The sequence below is a fragment of the Lepisma saccharinum genome, chromosome 2, assembly GCF_977018435.1.
Source record: "Lepisma saccharinum chromosome 2, izLepSacc3.1, whole genome shotgun sequence".
In the NCBI taxonomy this organism is placed as follows: domain Eukaryota; kingdom Metazoa; phylum Arthropoda; class Insecta; order Zygentoma; family Lepismatidae; genus Lepisma; species Lepisma saccharinum.
Window position 1 is genome coordinate 186138669 of NC_139230.1, and position 21573 is coordinate 186160241.

A 21573-nucleotide genomic window follows, 5' to 3' on the forward strand; every position below is an offset into this window, starting at 1 on the left:
GGGAATTCGGATCTTGACTTCCTTCTGGACTTCCTTCTTTGTGAGAAATCTGGATCTGGACTACCTTCTTCTGATTTGGACTTCCTTCTGGACTTCCTTCTTTGTGTGAAATCTGGATCTGGACTTCCTTCTTTGTGATAAATGTGGATCTGGACTTCCTTCTGGACTTCCTTCTTTGTGTGAAATCTGGATCTGGACTTCCTTCTTTGTGATAAATGTGGATCTGGACTTCCTTCTGGACTTCTATGTAATCACCGGAACGTTCATCCTTTATGCCAATTCCTCTGGTATTTTCATATTTAGGTTTTCCCTCTTCACTAAGTCCTTTTTTCGCAAGCTGGTAACACCTCACCTTTTCTTCATTCGCACCAAGTCCTAGAGGGTTACGAGTTCGAGGGTAAGGGTTGATACCTACGTCGCCTATTTCTATTCTCCTCCCTTGAGGCAACGGCTGGAACGCGCCAACACTAAAATACAGTAAGTCCAACAAGATGTATACTTTGTGCCAGACGATTGAAACGCTCATCCAAGTAGGTGCAAAGGCTGCGACGTGCAACCAAAGGTAATGTGGTTCGCGACTGGAACGCGCCGCCACTGGTATAAATCAAAATTTCCACTAAGGGAATGGTAAATCAAGGTATCAGTGTTTTCACTTCTTTAGTTTTCCGGTATATTTACATATGAGCATCAATTTAATTTATTAAGTATTTACATTAATTTATTGTTTTTATATCTTTTCTTCGTCCTCTTATAATGGATTCGATTGTTGTCCATCTTTCCAAATTACCTTGCGCTTATTTACACTGCCATTCGCGTATCTAGTGTTAATTCTCAATCTTGCACACCTTGTGCTGCCATCTATATTCCACCTCGGCAAACTGTTTACATGAGTTGGTCCCATTGGGTACGTAACAATATATGTTTAAGAATTTTTCATGAAACTTCGGTTTCGTTTAAAAGTGGCACTTGCACTATGCATTTCGCCACACAAGACCAATACTGCACACACTAATGGAAAAGAAACCGACACTATATTACGGTAACCACACTGGCCGCTAACTGAGAAACAAGGATGATCATTTCAATCGCCAATTGGCCTCCCCGATGGCGTAGTGGTAACGTCGCTGCCTTGTAATCAATGGGTCCCGGTTTCGATACCCGGTGGAGGCACATAGCACAGTGGTTCAAATCCCACTTTAAACTGTAGGTCGAGTCCCGGTTTCCCTTTCTGTGCATAAAGTGGACACAAAACAACAAATCATTCGTTAAACCCCAACTTTCGTCTATTTGACTTTTAATTATTGGCATTCAAAATATTTACATTCGTTTCTTCGAGGAACAATTGCTTGCATTAGAGCACTGTTGACCTCTGACCTCTGAAAATATGGTTCTGTTGATGTAAGAAGTTATTCAAACTCTAGAAACTCCTTCCTTCTACCTTCTATCATGGAATAAGAAAGTAAAAGGACTTGCCATGTTGTCTTATTTTGCTATTATCACAATATTAAGGACCTTTATTTGTCGCTGGTGTTAGTCACATCTGCCCCTTCAGCGTCTCTTTTTGTTTTCGGAACCCCTGGACTTGGGGCTCCTAGACAATAGCCTAGGATAGCCTAGTGGCAAGTTCCCCCTGGAAACGAGACCGGAAGGAGCAATGTGTTACTAAGAGAGGTTGTTCATAATGATGTTTTCTTGGATCTATGAAATTCTTCACGGTGTAGTATGGCTACACCCTGTATGAGTGAAGATATAAAAATTTCCACGTCTTTCATCTACGTAATATGAAAAATAGAATTGATTACATGTTACTAATACTTTGCCATCTTTGAAAGTCTTATTCCTGTGATATTATTATGTACGATTACAATTAAACTATAATTGGAATAACAAAATGTATTTTTTATTTCTTGCAATAAATACAACACATAGGTAGTATCAATAATATTTGATCATAAAATTAACATACATGAATAAAATAGTGTTTCAGCGAATGTTCGATATACAAACGAACCTACGTTTCTGGAAAGTGCAGGAAATACATAGTAACCTCCTCTGGTTCAGGATCACAGAGAGCAAGCGTCTGATTTTCGCAGCAAAAGTCGATGCTTTTTCTCATGCCAAGGTATACCCAACCCCATCCACAATATTTCTTAAACAGCATGCCCTGCAAAAACTAATAAGAAACACATTATCATTACTTTATAAGATCGTTGTAAAGTTATTAAAACTTTCTTGAATATAATTAAGAATTTACAAATATATCTAGCAGGCACGTATCTAGAAATAGTGCACTTTTTTTTTCATTTGAACTCCAAAAGGACACGAAAAAGTTCGAATTATCCTAAATTCGAATTAACAAGAACACGTATCACATGATTTCAAGGGGAATAAATATGTGTTCGATTTACCGAATAGTTCGAATTATCCAACTTCGAATTAAAAAGAGTCCGGAGGGGGTCCGAACCATGTGTCTCAGAAATAATAAAAATTATATAAATGTCTAAATTAAAATAATCATATTATAATTTAAACCAAAATTTTTAAAAAATAATTAACCAAAATATGTATCTTAATTAACATTGTATTTTCACTATTACGTGAATAAGTATAAAGACAGTAGGGATATATATATATATAAGCACGTATTCATTATCTCGCTTACATCGCCAAACTTTATATGAGAAACTAAGGTCAAATTGATAAGGAAATGGAAAAGGATGTTATGTTCTGTTGATAAGAAGTTAAGTTCTTGATTAATATATTATGCACAATATTAAAAGAAGCAATGTGTATAGATATTATTAGATGGTGTCAATTCAATGCCGTACTGTCAACATAATCCTTGCCTGCCAATAAAGTCAGAGGAGATAAATAACCATCCATTAAACAACAAATGAAATGATATACTATTCCTTTCTCTTTACATTAATGCTTGGTAAGTCTTTTGGGGGGGCTAAGGACCAGCTGGACTCCCCTGATTACGTCCTTGATATCCAGCCAGTTATTTCATTTAAAATGAACATAACATTTAAAATTGTAATAACTTCATACATTTTCATGGCAGAGCTACATTTGTACCGAATAAGTAAAATTCTCAAAGTGATGTATTTAAGTAAAGATCTGGAAGCACATTGATTCGATTTGAGTTGAATTAAATTATCTTATGATGCTTTTCTGCCACTTTGGCTAATGGCGAACATTGAGAAGGAATACGAATTATGAACATATTTATGAATAGCAAACTGTGAATGCAAATCAATTTATACACAACAATCTCTCCGTACTTAATTAAATGCATCTATAAAAATCCATTTGGTGTCATTTGATACTTTCAGTTAGTTTACCAAAATGTAATGTTAGAAATCATTGTAAATTTAAAAACTAATTATTTACCCAGGATTCTTTTTCGGTTCCATTCATACTGGCACATGTTTCCGTCTGAACCTTTTCAAACAGGACCACGCCTTCCTGGAAATTCAATAAAATTATTTACACCCTTCTGGTGTAACATTGATATCCTTTATTTATCCACTAATTACTAGAAGCAGGTAATGTAATAGAGACAGATCCGCAAAAAATAGCTAATACTTTTAATAATTATTTAGTTAATGTAGCACTTAACCTGCAACGTAACATCAGCCTAACGGACACATACAAAGAAAAGTTAAATAACGTGAAAAGATCTTTCACGCATTCTTTTTATATGACGCCTACTACAGACGAAGAAATTTCCAACATAATACGAAATATGAAAAACAAAAAGTCATCAGGGCTAGATTCAATGCCGATTAACGTGATTTGCACGTACATCAACGAGCCTTTGGCTAAATTAATTAACGAGTGTATGGAAAATGGCAGCTTTCCAGATTGTCTAAAAATATCAAAAGTAATACCCTTATATAAGAAAGGAAATAAAACAAAAATTGAAAACTACAGAGCAATATACTTATTGTCAATTTTTCAAAAATTTTCGAAAAATTAATTTATAATAGGATAATAAAGTATGCAGAAGATAAAAAGGTACTCATAAGGCAACAAAATGGGTTTGTGAAATCGAAAACGACAAAAAATGCCATTTTTTATGTAATTGATAATATTCTAAAAAAAAAAGGTAAAGTGCTCCCCTGTGCTTAGCACCACGCCATGAAGACGTATAGGGGGTGTGGGGGTAACGCCCCACACTTTCTTGATCCGGTCATGAGTGGGGGTGATGTGACCGCCTTTACCCCCCAGGGTTTCCCCCAGGTACCCATGTCATTCGACGATGGGTGGGCGCCGGGGCCGCTTCCAACGTTAGAAAAGTTCCCGGATTTGAACCGGCCGGGGATCGAACCCGGGACCTTGAGCATTGTAGTCAGACGCGTTACCGACTGAGCCACCGCGGCCACTATTGATAATATTCTTTCCGCCATAAACAAAAAGTATTCTGTTGTTGGAATATTTTGTGATTTATCAAAAGCGTTTGACTGTGTGAATCATCACATACTACTAGAGAAATTAAAATACTACGGATTCCGCGGTCTATCAAACAAATTAATAGAATCCTATATATCGAATAGCAAACAGAGCCATGCAATAAATAGCTTATCCAATAATGGGACACAATTAACATATTACTCCGAATTGAAAGATGTGGTTATTGGAATCCCCCAAGGATCGATACTAGGACCCCTATTGTTTTTATTGTTCATAAATGACCTTCCAGCAAATGTTGAAACCGCCCAAGTTACTCTTTTCGCTGATGATACTACGGCTTTAGTAGATTTTGTTAACGATGTAACTTTAATTCAAAAAACGGAAGATGCTCTTACTGAACTACAAAGCTGGTTTTCAGCAAACAAACTTTCTATGAACAACGAAAAAACGAATATAATAAAATTTGGTGTATCTAGAGCCAAAAACTCTTCTATTAAGCAAGATAATTTCACAGTAGGGCATGCCGTTATAACAGCTACTAACAATACAAAATTTCTTGGAATATTTATAGACTATAACACCATTAAGCCTTGTTTCCATGATTATGAAAAACTAAATATGCTGACCAAGGCAGTAATTTATTTTATTGTATCTTGTTACTTTTGTACTTGATACAGAGTCTGATGAAGACCTTGCTAGAAGGTTGAAACGTTACGTTTTAGTTTATGTTTTTAATAAAATAAATTACTGCCTTGGTCAGCATATTTAGTTTTTCATATTTATAGACGAGTGTCTAAACTGGAAAGTTCACATAGATCATTTATGCAAGAGGCTAAACACCGTATGTTACCAATTAAGAACCTTAAAAAAATAGTTTCAATACAGTATGTATGTTAAATATCTATTTCTCAAACTTCGAAAGTATTTTAAGGTATGGTCTCCAATTTTGGGGGAACTCGGCTTAATCGCAGAAGACTTTTAAAATTCTAAAAAGAGCATTGCGTATTTTGGCAAATGCACACAAAAGTGATACATGTAAACCTCTTTTCAAAAAATTCCGTATATTAACACTTCCAAGTTTGTACATACTTGAAGCACTTACTTTCATACACGAAACAAAAATCGAACTATCCAAAGAACATAGCCACTCACAATTACAATACCAGACAAAAAGATAACTTCCACATTCCCAAAGTGCGGCTAACTGCATACCAAACAGGACCTTTTTACTCAGGCATCCAGTTATACAATATATTACCAAAAAGTTACAAAAATTTTGAAAGAACCACAATCCTTAAAAGTAAAGTGAAAAAATTGTTATTGGAATACACATTATATTCAGTTCAAGAATTTCAAGAATTAAATAACTTTATAAAATAAATTTAGATTGTATACACTATATAATATGTACTTTTGCAGCACTAGTTCACTTCAAGAAATAATTTGTCATTGTATGTTTTACTATTATATTATGTTATATTATTATAAACAAATTCTGCCAAATTGATGTATAGATATACATTATGTGCGATGTCAACATGTTGTATTTTGTAATGTACATGCACCAATGCCCCTCAGGCGTACTTTCGGTGTGAAAATTGATCAATAAACTCAATAATATACAATCGCCAGATTTTTCGTGGAAAGTACCTAGAATTGTTTTAAAGACTTAATTTGATAAAATAATGTTAATGAGTGAAGGACTGAATATAGGTTCTAGCCTAAGTCCAGCATTGGCTGAATTGGTTATGAATCAATGGGAAAAGAAAGTGATAGAAAAAGGAGGTGACAAAATAATTCTGTTTTGCAGATATGTGGACGATTGTTTTGGCATATGGAAGGGAACGAAGAGGCAGCTCGATATTTTTGCCAAAGAAATACAAGATGAAGAAAGAGGGATGTTATTGGAACTCGAAATAGAAGAAGAAGACAAGTTAAGCTACCTAGATATATTGATGAAAAGGAAGAGAGGACAAGAAATTGAAACCGCTTGGCATCAGAAGAAGTGTGCAGCAGGGGTATTCTGCCACAAAAGAAGTGATGTAAGTGAGGTGACAAAAATAAATTTTATAAAGAATATAGAGGACAGAATAAAGAAAATATGCACGAAAGAATGTGAAAAAGAAGGCAAAATAAATAGCCTATGGAAACAGCTGGAAAATGATTGATTGATTGATTTAGTTTATTTTACTTCGCGTTTTGTGCCTCGTGGCTAATTTGCGAAGATGAGGATGAGTGATGAAAGGATGAAATTGATGAATGGACATTCACAAACAACCAAACCCGACCAGGATTCGAACCCGGGACCCTTGGCGTCGCAGCGCGATGTGCTAACCGCTCGGCCACAGGGTCGGGCGAAACAGCTGGAAAAGAATGGCTATGAAAAGCAGGATAGACTGGACATAAACAGAAGAAGGAAGAAATGGGGCAGGGGAAAATTGGAAGAGAAAGAAAAAGAGGAAGAGAAAGAAAAAGAGAGAAGGTTTGAAATAAGGAGTATGGGGAAGACCACAGAAAAGATATGCAAAGTGCTTAGGAAAGCGGGCATTAAAACTTACAGGAAGGGAGGGAGAAGCATCTTAGGAATAGCAAAGAATGCAAACAAGAAAAAGGAAAACAGAGAAGAGGAAGAGAAAGGGGTTATCTACGAAGTGAAATGTAAAGAATGTCAGAGTGTGTACATAGGAGAAACGAAAAAGAGGCTGAAAGACAGGTTGAAACAACATTGTGATGATGTACGACTTAAGAGAGAGAGAAATGTGATATTTAAACACACGAGAGAAACAGGACATGACATACAGTGGGATGAAGCTAAGCAGATAGGAAGGGAGAAGAGAATGCTAGTGAGAAAATGGAAGGAGGCCAAGTAAATATAGAAGAAAGGTGAAGAAGACACAATGAACTGGAATGGGGGACTGAAGTTAAACAAAGAATGGAAGAAGGTGTTAGAAAGAGTGGAAAGGACAAGAGAGAAAGAGGAGAGGAGAAGGGAGAAAAATGAAGGAAAAAGAGCGTGAGATAAAAAGTCCAACCACATTCTATATGGAAGTAAATATGCTTAGCCTTTTAGGTGAAAGTACTGTTGACAAGGGAAAGCCACCTGCTAGAAAGTTCCAGAACAACTTTCTAATTGTCTGGAGGGGGTAATGTTTGTGTGTATATATAATGCCCTGTTTTTGTATCTTGTTACATTTACTTGATACAGTGTCTGAAGAAGACCTTGCTAGAAGGTTGAAACGTTACGTTTAGTTTATGTTTTTAATAAAATAAATTACTGCCTTGGTCAGCATATTTAGTTTTTCATAAGAAAACAAATTGCTACATACATACAATATGAAGTTATCTATATCTTTTGTGTGTGAATCTTCAAGATAGTCAGATGTGCAACATGTTCTATACCTTCATTATACATGGTTACTTTTTAAAACTTCATATCTCCTCAGTCGAACGTTTGATTTACACTAACAGAAGACAATTCGCTTGTTACGCTTGATGTCCCATTGGACTATAACTACAGATTTTCGTCAGAGAGTACTAAAGTCGTTAATTTAACTGAAAAGACTAATTTATCATTCAAACATATATATTTCTAGCTCATAAATAAATTACTTAGACCTAAGAAAGGGTTAAATCACTATTTCAATTTTAGAGTAGTTACTTGAAAACCTTCCACTAAAGAATGCTTACCTCCTTCTCACAGACTGTAGTGCAATTGTTAATATTAAAGATGCTGCATGGGGTCTTGTAGTTGATGGTCGTTGAAATCAAAGGTTCGCCTTCCGGTCTGTGCCGCTTGTCTACCTGACTTTCACTGAAGATGGCGCAAGTGCAAGTCCAATCCTTAGACCTTGAAACAACAATATACCGTGTAAAAATCTTCAATAAGTATACCTTAGTGAAAACACTGAACTATTAAAAACAGCCGTTCTAACAAAGTAAGTTCTCGACTAGCCCTTTTAGTGCAGAAGTCCTTGAGAGTAGGGCCACCAGGCTTGATTCTTTATGTTTAAATTTTTGTTGCGTCTAATCTATTTATTTATTTCGCTTGAAGTTCACACTGCCACCTTTCTGTAAAATGTGAAATTATTGTATTTGTGTGTTTTCTTTGATCACGTACAAATTCAGATCTTTCGAGATTTCCAATGTGAACGATGTTCAACGGCTTTCAAAGTGTCGATATTGTTGGGACATGAATGCTCAGTTTCAATGACAATTGAATCGTGTAAGGACGGCTTTAGACAGATCGAAAAGGAGTCAGATAAAGAACTTACTTCCTGACATACGTCGAATCGGTGCCCTGGCTTGCCACCAGGCAAATGAGGATGAGCGCCATGAGATTTCCTGCAAGCAAGAACAGAAATAAATTATAATATATTTTTTTACAAAATCAGGGTTACATGCAACGCTGGTTAGCATGCCATGTGGAACATTTACTAGGTGAGTAAATGTTTTAAGTCCACTTATGCACAGTAAGGCTAATCGGAACTGGACCTACGGTTTAAAGTTGGATCCGAACCACTATGTGCCTCCACCTGGTATCGAACTCGGGACCCCTTGATTACAAGACGACGACGCTATCACTACGCCATCGGGGAGGCTCACCAATAATTGAATCGTGTATGGACGGCTTTAGACTAGACGCCATGTAGTTGTAGGAGTTTCAACTAAAGCAAAGAAGTAAGCGAATATAAGAATCTTGACAGTTTCAACTGGTAGTTCCAATATCAATTGACAACATGCATTCAATATGCCTGCACACCCTTCACCTGCAAATGTTCAAAGAGACCAAGAAATAGAAAAACCATGCTTACGTGTCATTGTGGAACCAGTTAGCAGCACCTTCGGTTGGACTCGATATGACTTCAGAATGAATAGTACCGCAATTATATACTCTTCTGACACGTATGGGTCAAAGGAATTTCAAGAACTGTGCATTACATTTCCAGAAATAAGTCAGTACGTCACAGCAGAACGACAATAACATGAAATGGAATTCTTAGAGGCATTGTTCTTTTGTTCTATGCATTGCAATCGCAGTGTTCGGGGAAATATCGTACTGTTAAGTATTAGGAAAACAATGTCAACTAGAAGAAGTAAATAACATAGAAGACAAAGAGACGCAGAAAATACAGAAAATTCCAATGCTATTTTTCAAATTCACTTTGTAAATATCGTTCTTCATGTACCAATTACAATCGGAATGTATTTGTATTACCCAAAACTGCACTTACTGTGGCTCATGGCTAGAGAACAGATCATTTTCTTGAATAAAAATATTGCTTTTGTGAATATTCAAATGTTCATAAAATATAAATCAGTTTCAATAGGATTGGATGTTGATGGTGATATCTCGAGCTACACATAAATGGTTATTCAAGTTTCTCTCTCTCTCTCATTTACGTCGATTTTCTACCTCTTGGGTTAATCGCTACGATGATGAGCTAACCAGGGTTTTAGCTTCGGATTACCGTAGCCGACCTCCGTGGCGGAATGGCTAGGAAGCAGGGTGCGAAATCTCTGTAGATTGGTGGGGGAAATGACCATAAATACATACATAATGTCATTAAATATGTGTCAATTATTAAACAATCAAATTATATTACGTAATATACAATATATTATATCGACTGTCCTTCATTCAAAAATCGATTGCAAATTGAAGATTTTAATATACTGCTAATTTTATAACATTGATTTGCGTGACTAAGGGAGGAGGGGGAAAAATTAAAATACATTAACAAGATAATAGTTTCCTGTATAAAATTCACATTTAAAGGCCATTACTTGTTTTAGTAATTTTATTAATATATTTATGTACTTTATGGTAGCTGACGAGAGTCGATGAGAAATGGAGAAGAAACAACAAGTCAGACTAATTTCTGTGGATTGCTGGGTTCAGTGTTCTTAGAGTTGAGGCTCTTTGTTGTGCGTTCTTTGTTTATGTTTTCGACATTATTCTAGTAAAGTATATTCGGCTCCAAAACTAGTTATTTATGTTTATTGTTAGAACAAAAACTCTGCCCCCTGAAAAGTATTGTTGGTGGGGGGTTCAGAACAAGATCGTTGGTGGGGGGAATTCCCCACTGTCCCCCCCTGGATTTCGCACCCTGTTAGCATGTAAAATAACCAACTAGAATGTGTCAGTTCGATAAGATCAGACAAGATCAATTGAAATATAACAAAATTTCACATTTAATGCATCAATTGGCACAGCCAAATATGTAATTTTGTTATATTTGAAATGATCTTGTCTAATCTTCCGAATTGATGCATTTTTAGTGCATTACACGGAACACCAGTTGATAAAAGTGGCCTTTTATGCATTTCTGTGTGTAAGTAGACCAAGTGGGCGGTTTCAACGTCCTCTTTTGGGGCTCAGGGGGCTCGCAGTGTTGCCAGCTGCTTATTTGAAAAAATCACCAAGGTTTTTTGGTCTAACCTAACCTAAAACAGCAAGGAGTTGGCAATTTTGCTTGAGAGTTCACAAACCGGAAGTGAGGCTCAGGGGGCTCGCAGTGTTGCCAACTTTTTACTCGAAAAAAATCACCAAGGTTTTTTTTTGGTCTAACCTAACCTAAAGCAAGGAGCTGGCAATCTTGCTTGAGAGTTCTGCAACCGGAAGTGGGACTCGCAGTGTTGTTAACTCCTCACTTGAAAAAAATCACCAAGGTTTTTGTCTTGACCTAACCTAACCTAAAGCAAGAAGCTGGCAATTTTGCTTGAGGCTTGTTTTACAGTGCATAAAGCAAAATTGCCAACCTACTGGTATTTTTGCCATAGCCTTTTACAAAAAAAAAGAGAGAGGAGAGAGAGAGAGGGAAGAGTTAAACAGCCGACAGTTTACCTACAGCTTTCTTTGTCTAACCTAGCCTAAAGCAAGAAGCTGGCAATTTTGCTTGAGGTTTGCTTTACAGTGCATAAAGCAATTTTTGCCAACCTGCATATACTAAACAAGGAAAGCGGGCACTGCCGTAAAAGAGAGAGATGGATGGATGGGAACACTACACGCGTTCAACGTCATCAAATAAAAATCATGCCTTACAAGAAAACCATTAAGGCATGATCTCTATTTTCTCGCAGTGTTACCAACTCCTACCTACACTTTTTTTTAGTTGGCAAGGGCTAGAGAGAGAGAAAAACCTATAGCTGGGAACAGTAATGAGCGAATGCGCCATATCGTAATTTTCCAACTTTGTATATCGCGACCTTTGTAAACCTTTCTCTCTCTCGGGGGAACGACGTGCCGCGCGCACACACACACACACACGCACACGCACGCGCACACGCACACGCACGCACGCACGCGCGCGTATGTATTGTAACACAAACAAACAAACAAAATAATAATTGTTGTTTTTTAGAATGCCTGGCCCCTATAACCTCGCCAGGGTGCGTGGTGCCCAACCAAAAAAAGGTTCTAACGGCTACGGCTCTAGATAACCGCACTTCTATAGAGTTTCACGTGTTTTTTTTTTTCCCCCAAACTTCCATGAAACCCTACAGAGGACCTCCGTAATGCATGCAACGTATACTAACGACTCTAGTGTTATTTGATGTTGTGATATTTTTGGATATAGAGTTTTATTGTGAGATATAGATAAAAATAATTATGTTTATTATAATATTTTCTTGATGAAGATGGAGAATGTATGTGTGTGTTACAAATAAATTTGCATGCTTATTTTCTAGTGTGTGTGTATGTGTTTTTGATGTTTCGACAGCATCTGAAACGACAAAAAAAAAAGAAATTTTATTGTTAATTTTCACGTGTAAAAACAACAACAAATTTTTTTTGTGCAAATTTTCTGATTGTCTCTTGTGCTATAGTGCAAAAAGATATTGTAACTGATAACTAATGAAATTGACATTTGTAACTGATCTGAACTAGTGAAATTCGTATTGTGCCATTGTAACTGATTGTGCTAGTACAAAAAATTTCTTCTTGTGCAAGAAAAGATGTTAAAAACCTGTTAAAACTGCTCTGTGACTCTCTCGTTCTTCACGTCGTAGGCGAAGGACTTCTCTGCAATCAGGATGACACTGCATAGGGTATCCTCGGGCAAGGCATCGTGGAACTCGCAGACGACCTTGATGTTGGTTCGATCGTTGACCACAACCTTTTTTCTTTTAGATGTGTTGATGACGAACATCGGCCTGTGGATTTTGAATTCGCTGGGGGTGTAGTACATGTCCACACTTCCCTCGGTCACGCGTTTGTAAGCTGTGTAAGCTTCGTAAAGTTTGAGGTAATCGTTTTTGGCCACGTCGAGGTTGTAATTCTCGCGCGGGAACACTTCGTTGCGTCCATTCTTCAGATAAACGTTCTTGATCTTGCAGTCGTCGAACTTGCTGGAATCTTTTTCCTGATCGTTATCGCGTCCGGTCTGAAAGAGCACTACGACGAAATCTGGCATGTCGAACTGTATGTTGTTGAACTGCGTCGTCACGTCGAATTCCATGTGACTTCCCGACGCCATCTTTTGCACGCACTGGTAACCGTGAAAGTGAATCGGCACCTGCGGATTTTTCAAGATCTCTGCTTTGTACTTGAGGGCGTAGTTTGTTTCGTATTCCACCACCGGCATTCTCAATTCCATGCTCCGGATGACGCATTTTGCTGCTTCGGGTAAAGTGTTGGCTATCGGCGTGGTGCCGTCCGGACCCAAAGTAGCGTATCGCATCAGTGCGTCGTTGTCGTTGGCCGCTCTTCGAAACGTAACGCGCAGTCCTCCCTTCCACATGATCTCCTTGTAGTCCGAGAAGAAACCAGGCAGCAGACGCATGGGGAAGAGCACCGTGTGACTTCTCGTCGATATTTTGGTCCCGGCTTCGAATCCCCCGGCCTGGTAGTACGCTGCGTCCGTTTTGGATAATTTCAACGTTCCCACTGCTGTCGACGTGATGCCTGGATAATCTATTCTGTCGATGACGGTGTTGTGTTTCCTCACCTCCACCTGCGAGAACAGGTGAGGCACGAAGTTGTCCACGAGTATCAAGTTTGCTGCTGCGGGAAACGCGTCTCCGCTTTCTTTCTTCACCACGTCGAATTGAAGGTAGAGGTCCGCTCTGTGAGGATGAATGAACCCGTCGCCTACGTCCACGTCGTATTCGATCTCTCTGTTCGCTTCGTTCAGATTGGCGAACGTGCGACGGTTGGGAGGGAAAGATTGCAATTCGTAACTTTCGATTTGCTCCATTTTACATGTATGGTTATTTATTATACGTTGATCTCCACGATGGCCGTCGTAGTGGCACCTGCGAAATCCACCACGTCTCCTTTCTCGTTTGTCACCACCAACTCTATGTCGTCTATGCGGTTGCGACATACTGGAAAATAGATCGGCGAAGAGGGCGTGTAGATGATCGGTTCCATGAACTCGGAACTTGGTTTGAAAGTGGCTATGATTCCCGTCTGCTTGTGACTTCCTAACAATCCGTCCGAAGATTTCGTGATCATGCCTTCCGCCACGTTACAGTGTACGTTCAGAGTCTCTATGGCCAAGAATTTAGGAATGTTGGTTGCCACGTGCTTGATGCCAGCTTCGAGTTTGGTGTCGTTCTCGAAACCTAAAAGTTCTCCCATGGTGCCCAGGTCCACGGTCTCCGTCGCGGATAGGATTTCCACTCTGTGCGTGACCGAATTTTGAGAAAGGTATGTGCCTTTGGGTAATTGAGCTTGCAAAGTGGAAAGATTGTATTGTCCTGGCGTGACGACGATGTGTTCGCTTCCGACGCTAATTTTGTTGTTGTGCTGCGTAACATTGGGTATGAGGTACATGCTGTAGAATGCACGCAGAGCCACGGATTTAGGATAGACGATGTCGTCGTGCAGCGTGAGTTTCAAGATTGAAGATTCACTCGTGAGATGGAACACGCCCATCCTAGTGATGCTGTTTGAGGTTCCACAATGCTTTCTGGAAATCTTCGACCGTAGGGTTATTTATTTTAGAGAGAAACGCGAGCACGGAGAGGCAGAGATGACCGCAGTTTACGTCTCCGAAATCTTGAATGCGTTCGTCGTTGTAGTATATGGAGGTTTTGTTCGTTTTCAGATAATGAACTAAATTTGTAGGTGGAACACCTCCGAAAGAATCGAAAACGAATGCTTTATCATTGTTGTTTTTGTGGTAACATATCCAATGCGTGCCTGGATTTTCTTGACCGTCCAAGTTGACTACTCCGCATTCTTTTCTTTTAACGCTTGAAGGTAGCGAGTCGGACATGAAAACTCCTCTGAAGTGTTTGATTTGTAACGGTCCGATCAGAGATTCAATGTCTCGGTTGGTGAGTGCTTCTGTTTCTTTTTTTTAAACTTTTTCATTACGCCCTTCCCCTTCTTCTCCATGACCAGGTTGTGACGTTTCTGTTCTTCCAATTCCGCCTTGTTCTTCTTCGAGTCGATGACGGTTTTCGCGATGGCGGCACTTCCGCCGGCCAAACTTCCAACGGCCCCCAATGCTGCCAGGATGGCCGGGATGCTGAATATGAAACCTCCGATCTTTTGCTGTTTCCGCGAACGCTGCAATCTTTTCAATTGAGGTGTGCTGAGCAGCAATTTCATTCCGTGTCCTTTCGACAAGCAAGAACGTTTCTTCTCGCGTTGTTTCTTGGTGAGTAACCCATCGAGGGTACCTAGATTTTTTAGATTCGAATATGGTATCTGGTACACGACACCCTTGGGCTTCATGTTGATGTTCTATGTGTTATTTTCACGGTATGTTATTTATATATATATTCTGAGATTTTTTCTTGTGTAGTTTTTTTACGGTATGTTATTTATATATTTTCAAGGCCTCGCAGTCGTTACACAAATTCTATTACGTGCTTTGTTTTCTTGCCAAGAAGTTCCTTTGTCCCCTTGTACACAATTCGAGTTTTGTTCTCGATTAAAATAGATAGCTTCTCGTCGGATAACATGTTAGCGTATCGATCTGGTAAAAATAGACTGTATTGTGCGTTGAGCAACAGGCGTACCTTGGGACCATACTGGGTAGAAACGATTGAACCAGAAGTTATCGTGTAAGGTTTGTCGACTTCCAATTCCTGAATTTTTACATACTCGACTGACAAATTTAGCATTTGTTTTAATGCTTGGAGATCACTTATTTTTTCAGTCGTCATATCAAAAAAAATTTCAAAGTGTTAGAGAGAAATTTAATTGTTTTTTTCACGATGCGTGTTATTTATATATACCAAAGATTATTTATTTATATATCAAGTTTTTTTTTGACACGTATATATATTATTATTTTTTTAACAGAGGAAGAAAGTCCGTGCTTCGGAAAACGCGATGATGTGCGTAATGATATCTTTCTCCTCCTGCTTAGACTTGTACCAATCTACTGTGTACCGCCTTCTTCCCTGCCTTGCCTCGTGCAATTCATCCAACCTATCGTCCAATTTCTCCCCTGCGGCCGAAAGCAGAATGTTGAGATCACCGCACCTCAGGGCGCTGATCTCCCGAAGACGGTCCTTGAGAACCATTTCACACGGAATTCGAAATTCCGGCGTCGTTCTTGCTATGATCACAAGTTTATTAACATCTCCGTTAACTATTTTTTTGAATATTTTAGATAGTAGCTCGTGCGGCAAATCAGTTATGCGAGACATGTTGTTATTATTATTATTTTTTACTCTATGTTATTTATATACCCCACCCCAATTTTTGTTTCGTGTTCATGGCGATGGTGGTACCCAGTGCGGCGACCCGTTCACCCAGCGATGCGTCTCTGCTCACGAACCTTTCGAAAGCTGCGTGCTCTAACTTTCTGTCTGCTTCGTGACGTGCGTCCAGATCCGTCTGCGTGGTGTTGTAAGCGATGTCGTGATCTTTGCATGCCGCGTCCAACGGATTCACACCCTTGTCTCCTCTCTCCAATCTTTTCTCGAGTTTGGTACCCGGTCCGCAGTACTGATAGCCAGGTAGATGCATCTCGAAAGGCAACTTGTTGATGATGTCGTTCACGAGTCCCTTTCCTTCGGCCACGTTCCAAAATTTCGGAGGCAGCGTGTTGATGATTTTGATCAGGTAACCTATGCCCTTGTCGTCGTTCACGATGAAGTTGGAAAGTTTCGTGCTGATCATGTCCACGATGCCAACCTTCTCGTTGTAGAAATTACGATTGCCTGCATTCTCCTCGCCGGCTATCACCAACAATCGGTCCACGAGCTTCCTCACGTCGTCCACCCAAACGAATTCTTTGGGTAACGTGTTGTAGCGTTTGACGCCGCTGCCCGTTTTGACCTGGTTCCAAATCGGTTTGATGAGATTCCTGTACTTCTCGCCGCTGCTCGATTTCACCCTATTCTGCGAGGCGTCGTTGTTCTGGTACAAGGCATCCGTCATGATCAGAATTTCCTTGTAACTCTGGTAATCTTCGTCGGTGTAATCTTTCGGCTGCTTTTTGGCGACGAGTTCCCACAGTCCCACCGTGCCCGGATACCTGTTCCAACTATCCTTGTCGCCTAAATTGACTTTAATGTCGTTGCCTTCGAAGGTCACCTTCGATTTCCCAATCTTCCACACCACACCGCCGCCTTCGCTGGTTTCCATGCTGGGATACAATCCGAACACTTCATCCTTGTCGAATTTCCCCGTGCTCAGGTAGTCTCGTGCCAAAGGTCCCAACTCGATCTTATCCGAAGACGACGACGTGCTGCCTATGGCTCGACGTCGTGCCGGTGCGTCCTTCAGTTCGAACGGCGTCGAAGGAATGCTCGAAATGGGCGTGGGTACGGCGTAACTTTTAGCTGCGAGCGGTACGAGTTCATTAATCAAATTTTTATTTTGTTCCGTGACACTTTTAATTTCTTTACCTAGACCGCTGATGGCATCGATCACAGGTTGATCCTGACGTTTCTTCTCTTCGTAGAATCCGCGATTCTCGGATTTCCAACCTTTGAAGCGTTTCGCGAGGTAATCGCGAAGCTTGAGATTTTCGTCTTCGATTTTTCGTTTCGTCATGACGTTATTTATATACGTCGTTTCTCACAACGTTGCAACGTTTAGAAAGTCGTTGATTTTGTTTCTGTATTTTCCGTCGTTGGGTTTCCTCGTCATGTCGATCGTCGCGAATCCGAAATCGTCACCGTTCCAGCAAGTAGAGCAGCAGCGTTCCGAAAATTGATTGTAGTTCATGTCTCCGCCTACGTAGTCATCGTACGCGTGCTTGAGGTTGGTGTGATCTTGACGAAACAAACATATGAAATTAGCGTTGTCGCGCACTAACTGTTTTGGAATTTTGGAAAACGTTTGAGCTAGGTAAAAACAATCCATTCCTTTGTGACGACCTTGCGTGAAAAAGTTGCGAATTTCATTTTGATTTTCCAGGATGGCGTCGTCGAACACGACGACTGAATTTTCACGACAATCGTCGAGAGGTTTTATTTCCGAGGCGAACGTTGCAATGTCCAGACCATCGTACAGTTTCATCAGTTGCTGGTATTTGGATTGCTCCAAACTTTTCGAGAACACGTACAGGTGCCTGTTCTTCCAATCTAACCAATTCGGTGCGAGGAGAAAATTGTCCACGAGCAGTGTCGTTTTCCCACACCCCGAAGGACCTACGATCAGACAGCGGATGCTGTCGGGAAGCAACTCACCGTTCTTTTTCTTCGTTTGACTTTCCGGATTCGGTAGACGCTTCACCACGTTCCACGTACTCACAAGATCACTTCGTTCGCGTCGATCCAACTCTTTTCCGGAAGTCCCAGCCATTTGACAAACAGTTTGTCACCTTTCCTACGCAATACTTTCTCGATGAGGTACGTGTCGGGGTGTTTCGTTTTAGAGAGTTCCTCTTCGTAAAATCTCCCTTTCAAAATCTCGCCGCTACTATCTTTTATTATATACGTGTGTCGGTTTCCGGGTAGAACTCGAACCACCGTAAAAAGTTCCGTGCTCCAATTTTTTGTGAATCCCTTCTCGAAGGTGCGTTTGAATTTGCTGATCCTCACCTGGTCTCCAATTTTGTATTTAGCTTTTTTTGTCGTGGGTGTGTACTTTGGACAGTAAACTGTAGAAATTAAACGCTGCTCGTCAGACTTGGTAACGTCAACTGGCTTCATGCCTATTGTTCTGTGTGCCGTGTGATTATAGGTGTCGACGAGTTCCGGCAGAATGTCGACCCATTTGTAATTTCCCCGAAGCGTGAATCGTTTCCACATGTGTGTTTTTAAGGTTCGATTGAATCTTTCCACGATGCTGGCTTTGATGTGACTAAAGCTCGAATAATGTCGAATCTTGTGTTTTTGAATAAATTTTTGGAATACGGCGTTGTAAAATTCTTTACCGTTGTCCGTTTGCAGAAACCGTGGTCGTCTGCCACCGCTTTCGCGAAAAATTGTCTTGAATGCTTCCGTGACGCACGTTCCCGTTTTCGTCTTCAAAGGTAGAGCCCATGCGAATTTCGAAAACGTGTCTATGACGGTGAGAAGGTACTTGTTGCCCTTGTTCAATTTATGTACGTTTTTCAAATTGCCGCTACTCATCTCCACGAGGTCGCTTTGCCAGAGGTCGTCGATGCCCTTGGTTACCACAGCCAAACGTTCGTAGTTGCGGCGTGCAGGTTTATGCAATTCTTCGACGATGGCTTGCCTAGACATTTTTTTAGAGATTACGTTTCAAGAGAAGCACAAGCGTGATGGGATTCAAAGAGGGTGGCACTTCGCTCGTGTTTTGAATGATCAGCTTATCGCCGGCACTCACGTCGAAAACGGTGAGATCTTCGTCTTCGTGTATTTCATATATGTTGCGCGTTTCGTTCCAACGTGCCAGAGGAATGTTTCCCGCTTTCTGGACACCACGATTCGATATCAAGGTCATGGTGGGAACGCTAGCTTTTCTGCCGTGAGACCAGTACGAAAATTCGTTTATCTGAATCGTGCCATCGAGGAGAAACTTGTAGTACGGATGATAAGGATGCAGCATGTACAGTTTGTTACCTTCGACGAACGTGGAGATTCTCTGTTGATTGGGAACGCTGTTGATTTCGATGGCTTGCAGAGAATGCAGTTTAGCGAATTTAGTGTCGACGCCGAGCAGATTACTGTGAACTTGTCCGAGTTTATTTTCGATGGGCAGCAGATGCTCGATTATGGTATCCGTTACGGCAGAAAACGACGGTTTGATTTTCACTTCCACGTTCAACTGCTTGTAGCTTTCGTTGAGTTCTTGCAACTTGGCACCGAAAGAGGCCAGCGTCGATTCCTGCGTGGATTCCAGCACTCCGACTTGATCTCTGATGTTGACGACGATGTTCTGAAGGTTCTCGACTTGATTCAATTTCGAGCTCTTCTCGGTAAGATCGTTCACGATGCTTCGCATCTCTGTAAACTGCGTGTGAAGGTCGGTGACGCTCTGCGAAGTGGGCAGCGTCGACACCAGCGAACTAATTTCGTCTCGAATCTGTTCCACGTTCGGCGTTTCCGTTTCTAGTCGTTTCAGCATTCGAGATATGTTTCTTTTCAAAGCGTGCAATTCTTTGGAGGTGGGGAGATTGGCCACTTTACTCTCGAGATCGCTCAATGAACTTTTGATGTCGTTCGAATCGGATAGTGCCGTCACCGCCGTTTTCAATTTTTCCAAATCTTCGCTCGAAGGCACGCTCGTCCGTAACGATTCCAAGTCACCCTGTATGTTGTCTAGTACGTGATGAAAATGAGCGAGATTCGTTTCGACGTTTAAATTTTCTAAATATTCGATCTTTTGCTGAACCGTGCTCAACGTGTCTTGAATGCACGTCAACGCTCTCGCTTCAGCGTGAATATTTTTAATTTCTTCGTTGATCAATTCCAAGGACGCCTGAAGCGTAGCGATGGTGGTTTGAATGTGTTCGAAATCTTGATAGGCCTCCAATTGAATTTTTATGTTCGCGACGCTTTTACCGATGACCTGCAGTTCGTCCGACGATGGTAGGTTCGTCATTGTATCTTCCAAAGTCTGCAACTTGGATTTAATTTCTTCCAACGTGCCGGTGAATTCTTCTTGTAATTTGGAAACAACGACATGCAAGCGTTCTGCGTCTATATCGTTCACGACGGTTTGAAGTTCAGAGAAATTCTTTTCTATTGCGGTAGTTCGTTCTTCGATTTCGAGTTTCAATTTTTCCAAATCTTCATTTTTCGATTGAAATTGCTGTAATTTGGCCAAATCATTTTGAAGCGAATCCACGCTCAACTGTATATTTTGAACGTTGTCGTAAGAAGGTACGTCGACATAATTTTTTATCAGCGTTTTCAGTTCGGAATCGATTTTCAGAATGGGGTCGAGACATTGCGTTTGGAGCGTAGCGATTTCCGACTCTAAACTTTTGTTTAAGGTTTCCTGCAAAGCGATCAAATCGGTCCTCAACTTCTTAACTCGAATGTCCAACATGAGAATCTCTTCTGCATGGTCTACACGCTTGGTGTTGCCGAAAATGTCGTTAGGCATTTTTGGTTAACGGTTATTTATAATAGGATAGACGATTCGTAATTCTACGAAGAGAGGAATAAGTTTGTCGTAATCTCCGAGGAGTTCCACGTAAAGATAATCTCCTGCGGAAACATCGTACGTAATGTTAGAAAGCATCTTGTCGTGCTTAATTCGAAAAATGTTCTTGCCGGTAGAAATTTTGATTTCGCCTGCGTTTTCCGGATTCACGGTGATTTGAAGTTTCCCGTCGATCGGAATTTCGTAGAAATGTAAATTGTTATTAAAAACATAAAACATCTTGCCCACATCGTCATTCAGTTTCGTCCAAATGCTGTTGAGGTGAATGATCAACAGACCGTTGAGTTTAGGTAACACGGAAGGTAAGACTTCATGATCTGGTATGGTTTCCATAATGATCTGTTTTTTGAAACCGAACAAATTCATAGGCATGCTGGTTATTTAAGAATACAGTCAAAGCTTCTTGTAATAACAGTCAAAGTGTCTTTTTTTTTTTTGTTTTGTTTTTATGAATCTTCTGTTGAAGATGGACATATGTTGCAGGTTTTGCTTTCTGCTAAGCGATAGTGCCCCCACGGCAATGTGTGAATACCACACTCGAGAACACACCTCTTGTCGTCGTTGGGATCCAGGGCAATTTTTCTAACTTTGTTTGTGGTCAACACATGGTCGACGCTCTGGATGCGCTGTTCTTCTCTTAGAACCGACGACCTGGTCTTGAGGCA

At 40.3% G+C, this 21573-nt stretch overlaps 1 protein-coding gene across 2 annotated transcripts; it reads right to left on the bottom strand.

Annotated features, from left to right (window-relative positions):
• Positions 1-1932: 1932 nt before the first annotated feature.
• LOC145980873 (uncharacterized) lies at positions 1933-9313 on the bottom strand. 2 transcript variants are annotated; one of them, XM_083113957.1, is made up of 5 exons: positions 9228-9313; positions 8688-8757; positions 8104-8263; positions 3394-3468; positions 1933-2173 (listed from the first exon to the last, which is right to left on the bottom strand). In XM_083113957.1, the coding sequence occupies exons 1-5, from the start codon at positions 9232-9234 to the stop codon at positions 2012-2014; spliced, it is 474 nt and encodes a 157-aa protein (XP_082970083.1). In that variant the 5' UTR covers positions 9235-9313; the 3' UTR covers positions 1933-2011. The 2 variants fall into 2 exon arrangements, with proteins under 2 accessions (XP_082970083.1, XP_082970087.1); XM_083113961.1 differs by lacking the exon at positions 3394-3468.
• Between the last annotated feature and the right edge of the window lie 12260 nt (positions 9314-21573).

What these genes read in the sequence shown, in the direction of transcription:
- LOC145980873 (XM_083113957.1), bottom strand. An exon ending in GATTCGACGTATGTCAGGAA is followed by an intron (nt 8,264 to 8,687) that starts GTAAGTTCTTTA and finishes TGTTGTTTCAAG; the next exon opens with GTCTAAGGATTGGACTTGCA. An exon ending in CTACAGTCTGTGAGAAGGAG is followed by an intron (nt 3,469 to 8,103) that starts GTAAGCATTCTT and finishes TTGAATTTCCAG; the next exon opens with GAAGGCGTGGTCCTGTTTGA.